This window comes from Temnothorax curvispinosus, unplaced genomic scaffold (genome assembly GCF_003070985.1).
Source record: "Temnothorax curvispinosus isolate PA1 unplaced genomic scaffold, ASM307098v1 QBEX01002829.1, whole genome shotgun sequence".
NCBI lineage: Eukaryota > Metazoa > Arthropoda > Insecta > Hymenoptera > Formicidae > Temnothorax > Temnothorax curvispinosus.
Genome location: NW_020212609.1, coordinates 117,173 through 125,139, shown reverse-complemented (window position 1 = coordinate 125,139; position 7,967 = coordinate 117,173). Strand labels below are relative to the sequence as shown.

Below are 7,967 nucleotides of genomic sequence, written 5' to 3'. Positions count from 1 at the left end.
TTACTTATAACCGACCCTTATTGCGGGAAAAATACCTACGAGAGGAGGCTCAAAATTCAGATGCCACATTGCAAATTGCAAGTACCGAGAAGACCGTTTCTTCGTGAAGTATGGAACCCAGCAGAAGTTACTATTACGATATCAATAGAATGTACCTCATGATAATCGGCCAGTGGCCTTATCAGAAACCGAAAGAGAGAATGATTTTCTTTGTATCTATAATGATACTTGCAGCCTCTTCACTCTTTCTACAGGTAATGTTAACTGTCGTTAAGATTTTCTGTTTTTAGAAGAGGAAATAACTAATAGTAGAAATTTGTTGCAATTTCGCGCTTGTTGAAAATTATTTTTACTTGCAATTGAAGTATCACAATAATTTTAGAAAAATTTTACGCTTCTTTATTCACGTGAATGCGTTTCCAGGCGGCAAGATTTGGCACATGCGAAAACGCGCAGTGTATCTACGAAACTTTACCAATATATATGTTGGCGGTGATAATTGTATTGAAAATTTTCACATATCATTTTAACAGCCGGAAAGTATGTTTTATTAGTATTTTAATCCTGAGCCAAAGATGTAGCTTTGTTGCAAAATCTTATTGTTAGATTCTATTGACGATGTAGTTATATCCGCCGAGAAATTTCCTACATCTGACGTATCGAATATATCGGTGGTGTTTTTAGATTAAACATCTCACAGATCGCTTATTCGTAGACTGGGATATGTTCGAGACTAAGGAAGAATACGACATTATGAGAAAGTATGCCGAAACAGGCAGATGGTATGCGCTGATATACGGCTGTAAGTAATAATTGATCTTATAATTAGCTGAGAATTAACGAAATTCATTTTCTTATGCAATCGGAAAATTAAAATAAAATGATATACATATTTTCTCTGCGTTGTTAAAATTAAATAAAAATAAATATTCCGAACTAGTTCCGAAGAAAATATTAATATAATTTTTTTGATGTATTAATGCATAAAAGATATATATTGTACAAGTTAGACGAAGCAACAGACACTTTCAAAAATATTATACAAAATAATTTTACTAACATAATTTTTAATTGATTTTAGTTTTTAATTTTAATTTTAGTAGGCGCTCGTTTTGACGAATTTTGTTCTTATTGCAGCATTTATTTATGTGGGTACTGTTGTATTTGCATCAACCGCTCTCGTGCCACGCATCTTGGATGTACTGTTTCCATTGAATACTTCCCGTCCTATATTGCTCCCATATCCGGCATACTATTTCGTTGACGAAAATCAATATTTCTACTATATTTTTTCCCATATGTTGATTACCAGCAGTATATGTATGTCTGGAGTAGTCGCGCACGATACCACATTTTTCGTTTACGTCGAACACGTCTGTGGTCTTTTCGCCGTCGTTGGGTAATGATTATTCATACCGAGAGCGAGATTATACATCCCTTTTAGTTAGAACATAAATAAAATTTATTACCGAGGAATAAATATAACGTAATATAATAGTTTTAGTTTTTGTATAACATATTACTTAAAAAGAGTTAATTCTCAAATTCAGAAAACAATTCCGAAAATTCTCTAATAACATTATTTCGCGCGAATAGATTTAGATTTGGGCATGTGTCACATAAACGTAGTACTATGGAAAAAAATATGCTCAATTATCCGGGTGCCGTTTATCACAAGAATATTGTGATTTCGATTTACGCTCATCATAAGGCTTTACAGTGAGTGTGTAACAAACGTAGTATATATTTCTCTTGTTAATCCTAATGTAAATTTAATAATCTTTGATAAACCATGATAGATTACGATGTTTTTGCTTGACTTTTATTTAAATATTTAGCCATCATTATTATATCTTTATATCATAGATTTGCTGAATTTCTTGAGAGTACTTTTACGATATCATTCGCCGTGCAACTTCTGATCGTTACAGTTGGCTTGAGTATTACTTTAGTACAAGTAAGTTACCTACGAGTAGGCAAACACTAGAATTCTCTAATGTAATGAAGAACTAAAACAGGATTTTTTTTTACCTTTCTCGCGTTTTCTCTCAAGCTCTCGATACAGCTGCACAATTTAGCAGAAGCGATGAGATACTTTCTCTTCATTTTTGCTCAATTGTTTCACTTGTTCTGCTTAAGCTTCCAAGGACAAAAGCTGATAGATCACAGCATCGAAACTTGCGACAAGATGTAAGAGAAAGAGACAATATTTAATTGAAAATAAATTATTTGTCGATATAAATTTAGTTGGTATATAGAGAATATCTTTTCCATAGAAACACAAGAATTTAACTAATTTTCTATATACAATCAGTATTCTTATATATTTATCGTGCTTGTATTGTGCGTATAATGAAAATTTTATAGATATTGTAGCCCGTGGTATACCATACCCGTGAAGGAACATAGACTGCTCATGTTCGTGATGAGAAGAAGTATCGACGCTAGTGTCTTGACCGCCGGCAAGATATTCGTATTTTCTCTAAGAAATTTCACCGCGGTAAAACAATTAACATAACACATCTAAAAATACATAACCACCAAATATAAAACCTTTAAACTGTTCTTTAGGTCGTGCAAAGCTCGATGTCGTACTTTACGTTGCTATCGTCCTTTGACGTGTCATAATCGATACTTAGTGATTACGCCAGCATGTAATAAAGTATCCCTGAAATGTTCCACAGAAGTGTAATATTGCAAATAATACAACGAAGAAAATAATATTATATTTATATTTACTATTATGTAATGAGACAAAGATAATAAAATTCTATTTTGTTATCGATATTGCTCTACTTTCTAAGCAAACTAAGAAGCCTTCCCTCTTGTCAGAGACCTCGAACACTCACGAAATTTACAGGAGGGCTCTCTAACAATGGAGAGTACTTATTTCGTCGCACTATTCCAATCAATACGTTCCGTCCGGAGGGAACATGGAAAACGAGACGCTCGTCATTGGGACTACGTTATAGTTAATGTCACAGAATCAAATACCACCTGTTCTCATAAATTCTATGTGCCAGCTGTTGATTGACATGACACGCAACAAAGTATTTCACGAGAATCAACTATGCATAGCGGTTTTATCGTAAGGGGGGTCAATCATTTTGATTGGCGTTTCACGTCGGAGGGTGAGCGGTCAGTCGTATACAAAAGTTCGGAATTAGTCGTCTTCGCGATACCGAAGACGCGGTATCGTTTCTCTAAGAATTATGGAGAGCTGGAGGCATTATTATGACATCGTCTACAAAATATCATCGCTTACTGGTGCATGGCCGTATATGAAGCCGGGAGCAAGGATATTTCGCGTTGCTCTACTTACCACAACCATGCTGACTATAGTCGTTCCGCAGGTAAATTGGTGTTAATACCCGAAAGAAGGATCTATCGCAAAAATGATGAAATGACAATGGTTTTAGATAGCGTATCAATTTACGTGCAAAACAGGCGTGCGATGTATGTTCGAGGCGATGACATCCTACCTGCTGACATTTGTGGCTTTACTAAAGGTGTACACGTTTCAATTAAATACCCGCACGGTACATTTCGCGATATATATTCCGAAATTAAGTACTCTGATATGTTTGATTTAAAAGTCGCAGTTAATAAAAAGAAATTTTAATATTTTTTCTTAATTTTAACATGTATTTATTATAGTTATTATACATTTCTATAAACGCCAGTATTTTATTAAAAAATTAGTATTTTAATTGATGCTTTGTCAGATCAAAGGCCTTACCCAACACTTGTTCGTCGACTGGAAGGGAGTAGAAACTCCCGAAGAATACGAGATTATGAAGTTATACGCGGAAAACAGTAGACGATTCTGTCTGGTATATGTGGGTGAGGACCGATGAGAGCAGAGATGGCTCTGTTTTGTTTCATTCTCAAAAGCTGCCCGTTTCTTTTCTTATGAATCGCTTCATACATATTGCAGTATATTGTTCAGTAGCGGTATTTACGTTTATGTCAATGTCCCTTATACCGTTCGTACTTGATGTCGTGTGGCCCCTTAACAAATCCCGTCCCGTATTACCCCCGTATCCGGGATATTATTTCGTCGACACTCGGGAATACTTCTTTAAAATCTTCTGGCATTCCATCATCGCTTGGGAAATCATTATGGCCGGAATAGTCGCCCACGATTGCATGTTTGTGACGTACGTCGAGCATGTTTGCAGCATGTTCGCCATGGTCGGGTAAGGAACTCGCGAGCTTGATGACGTAACATAATATTTCCATCAAACTTTGTATTATATATAAATAAATATAAAATAATAAAACCAAAGTTTTTTTGAAAAAGGAATTGAAAAGTTTGTCTCCAGACGAAGAGAAGAGTGTGCTGAAGTTTGCGATGACAATCTTGCTACAATTTTGCGGAAATTTTCATTTAATGATATGATTCAAATCTTTTGCACTAATCTAATATTGAAATACTTTTATAATTTATCTGGAATATGTATATCAACAAAATCGCGAGAAAGAGGGAGAGAAAGAGAGATATTGTGCAAACTATTTACAGATTCCATTTTAAAAGTCTATTTTATAATTGTGACGAAGCAATGGAGATTACGAATGATTTTAACAATACTTATCGCAAAAGAGTCGCGTTCTTCGTACACGCACACCGCGAGGCTTTAAAGTGAGTGTGTAACATCGTATTATATAAAAAAAAGAATATGACGCATCTTTCATTAAAAGATAAAAAGATTTACAGAAGGCTCCTTTCGCGTTTATTTCATTTTCCGTTTGCCATAGGTTCGCAGAACTTCTCGAAGATACCTTCACTATACCTTTCGCCATACAAATGTCGATAGCGACTGTAGGTATAAGTATTACCTTGCTGCAGGTATGTATTTATTCATGATAAAATATTATTTTCCATCACGTACAAGTTATTAAAAGATTGTATTTTTTTTTATATCAAAGATCACGCAGCAAGACGCCGATATTGTAGAATCAATCAGATACGTGTTGTACGTCATTGGTCAACTGATTCATTTATTCTTTCTCAGTTTCGAAGGACAGAAGCTAATAGATCACAGTCTTCAGACGTGCGATAAGATGTAAGGTTTGAGTTATCTACAAGAAAGAAAATATCGAATTTCATATAACGTTTTGCATCATAATTAACCATCTTCGAAACATGGCAGATACAGTAGTTCTTGGTACGAGGCGTCCATAAGATCGCAAAAGCTAATCGTGCTGGTGATGATGAAGAGCGTACGACCGAGTTTCTTGAGCGCCGGCAAGGTTTACATTTTCTCTCTGGAGAGCTTCACCACGGTAACGCGCGCACAGAACTATCCCGTGTAACGTTTGTTATGGAGCTTCCTTAACGAGACCCGACGCTTTTGTTTTAAAGGTTCTGCAAACTTCGATGTCGTACTTTACGGTGCTCGCATCCTTTCAGTAGCCCGCGTTGTTCACGCGCATCCGACGATATTCCGCGATGGCACTCGTCGAGAGAGAGCAATACTATGTGTCTTTAATACTATTACGATTATACATTTTTATTAAGTATTCTCCACTATCTTTCATTTCCCCATTAAAATTATACATTCCAGTTAATTGTATATTTTTTGAACTTACATGAATAATATATGCGTAAAAAGACGATCGTACATCGATTTTGTTAATTTTTTCGGCGCCGCAAACTGATGCCACTGTTTCCGGAATATAAAGGTCTTAAATTATTCATCGTCTGCGCGGTAACGATTGGGAGAAGTTGGAAGACGCGAAGGAATATGAAATTATGAAAACATATGTCGCAAATGCGAGACTATTGCCTTTATGTTTTCCAGTAAGGAAATCGTTGAAAGATAAATCACACGATTTTTAATTTAATGAACGACGGACGATTTTATTTCGTTTGGTTACAGTGGTGTTAATCAGTTATCGTTATATTCTTATCATATCAGCTTGCCTCCTACCTCACGTAACTGAACGTCGTATTACCTGTCAACGAGTCCCGGCCTATAATTATGCCTTACGAGGGATACTATTTCGTGGACAACGAAGAATATTTCTTCTACATTACGACTGATCGAGAGAGTGGAATTGTCGTCTAAATGTTCGCAGATTTCGTCTCGAGAGTCGAGACTATCGCGTAATGATCGCAACGATGCAGCGAATATATGACGGTCTGGACGACTGGAAAACCTACAATCGAAAAATCGCGATCCCCGTTCATGCACATTGGCGAGCTTTTGTATAGAAAAGAAAGAAAAACAAGAAATTGTCGTAAGTTTAATTGCCGCAGGTTTGCGAGGCTTGTTGGAGATACTTTTTGCATTACCTTTGCCGTGCAAATGATAATAGTTGTCACCTCTTCTAAGCTAGCAGGACCAAATCGGCAGAATCAAACCGGACCTATCAGAATATTTAGTACGCATTTTGTACTGATTTGTACCACTAATAACAATTTTGTATCCCGTGCCATTTCGGAGAAAATCGTGGCGGTGCTACCTTAGCATTAAGCTAAAAAGACCACAAGAAAAAAAAAAGAAAAAAAGAAAATTAAATACAGAAATTTGAAGGACTGAATTTGTACTACGTTATACCATACAAATAAATTTAATATATTCATCCCTTCTGATAAAAAAACAACTCACCGGCCGATGCGCAACAGCGGAGTTGTAATTCTGCGTCGATCTGTAACAAAAGAAATATTTTTATATTAAAGCTACGTCCAAGATAATCGATAGTAAATAATTATCGAAGTAAATAATTATTGCCGACACCAAAACCGTTTTTAAAACGTCATTTTAACAAATACTTATCTGATTTTAAAATGTAAGAAACAATTGCGGCCGCCGGCGCCGCAAGCGGCTGGATATTTCCGTGTTAACTAGTTCGCATAATATTAATCCGCGAAAAATTGTGCAAATAATACTGCGACCGTGCGAATAAGAGAGAGACGCGACGTTCGCGATGTAATATCTTTTCTCACATATCTCGCATACGCCGGAGATATCAGACTCGACCCGAAATTGCACCGTAGTTAAAAACCACGAAAGTGGCGGAGTCCACCACTGAACTGACAGGACGGCAAAATATAATATATAGGAAAATTAACAACTACTCACCCCACGGTCGCTCCGCCGTCGCCCGATGCCTCCCAGGAGTCCCAGGCCCCGTTCTCCTCTCCTCGATCCTCCTCCGTTGGTCCATTGTCGCACTTACTCACAACGCCGACGCGACGACGTTCACGAGCGAAAATCGACGATATCGTCTCTTATGATCGCGCGACACTAAAGGCACGGCACTCCCGGTATTAATCTCGCGAAGCGGCGCGTACTTAATTACACGGCGACAGAAAAATTACGTCGCGGTCGGAGAAACTATACGATCCGCTTGATGCTCATGACGCCGCGCGCCGTGACATCCCGCGATTCCCGCGCGCAGGTAGATACGACAAGTGAAGCGAAGGTGGCGGAGAGAATTTCGTAAATCGCGCACGGCCAACTTCACTCGCCCGGAGCAACTGTCTCGAGAACGCGATTACGCGATTACGCGAGAATGCGATATACCTCGGTATCCGTATAAATTCCTCGAAGCACATGAATTAAATGAACTTTTGATATATGTATCACAGTTTTTCGCAAGCTAAACAATCGGACCCGGCGACAGGCGAAACCCGGCGTGTATTTACTCCGCGATATATGCGATATGGGAACAGGAGCGGGGAGCGGGAATAACGAGACGTCTGACGTCAGAACAGATCACGGGCGCCGCGGTAAACATGAGTAGTGGGGATAGAGTAGGGGTAAGGTGAATACGCACGGTGCGCGGTCGCCGCCTCGCCGCTCGCCGCGGTCGGTTAGTTCAGAATGCCGGGTATACGTATCGCGTAAAGCCTACCCCTCTCTATCCCCACTGCTCATGTTACCACGGCGCCCGCGGCGGCCGCGGCCCGTTCTGATTTCTGATGTCGTTTGCTCGCGGATCGCACATCGCAGAGTAAT

At 38.3% G+C, this 7,967-nt stretch overlaps 2 protein-coding genes across 3 annotated transcripts in view; both read left to right on the top strand.

The window, feature by feature from the left end:
- The window catches only part of LOC112451960, a 10,119-nt gene extending 3,645 nt beyond the window's left edge, over positions 1-6,474 (top strand). The window contains exons 11-25 of the mRNA XM_025011899.1: positions 716-782; positions 1,630-1,719; positions 1,867-1,957; positions 2,054-2,190; positions 2,368-2,473; positions 2,985-3,088; positions 3,188-3,353; positions 3,420-3,539; positions 3,726-3,843; positions 3,938-4,199; positions 4,523-4,642; positions 4,759-4,849; positions 4,930-5,066; positions 5,154-5,286; positions 5,366-6,474. Of these exons, the coding sequence (XP_024867667.1) occupies positions 716-782; positions 1,630-1,719; positions 1,867-1,957; positions 2,054-2,190; positions 2,368-2,473; positions 2,985-3,088; positions 3,188-3,353; positions 3,420-3,539; positions 3,726-3,843; positions 3,938-4,199; positions 4,523-4,642; positions 4,759-4,849; positions 4,930-5,066; positions 5,154-5,286; positions 5,366-5,416 (1,793 nt within the window). The 3' untranslated portion in view covers positions 5,417-6,474. The remainder of the gene's footprint in view (positions 1-715; positions 783-1,629; positions 1,720-1,866; positions 1,958-2,053; positions 2,191-2,367; positions 2,474-2,984; positions 3,089-3,187; positions 3,354-3,419; positions 3,540-3,725; positions 3,844-3,937; positions 4,200-4,522; positions 4,643-4,758; positions 4,850-4,929; positions 5,067-5,153; positions 5,287-5,365) is intronic.
- Positions 7-2,702, top strand: LOC112451965 (odorant receptor 4-like). 2 transcript variants are annotated; one of them, XM_025011923.1, is made up of 8 exons: positions 7-254; positions 685-802; positions 1,138-1,399; positions 1,597-1,719; positions 1,867-1,957; positions 2,054-2,190; positions 2,368-2,500; positions 2,572-2,702. In XM_025011923.1, exons 1-8 carry the CDS (start codon positions 111-113, stop codon positions 2,626-2,628), a joined length of 1,065 nt encoding a protein of 354 aa, XP_024867691.1. In that variant the 5' UTR covers positions 7-110; the 3' UTR covers positions 2,629-2,702. The 2 variants fall into 2 exon arrangements, with proteins under 2 accessions (XP_024867691.1, XP_024867693.1); XM_025011925.1 differs by having other exon boundaries at positions 167-254; positions 424-802.
- Positions 6,475-7,967: the final 1,493 nt, after the last annotated feature.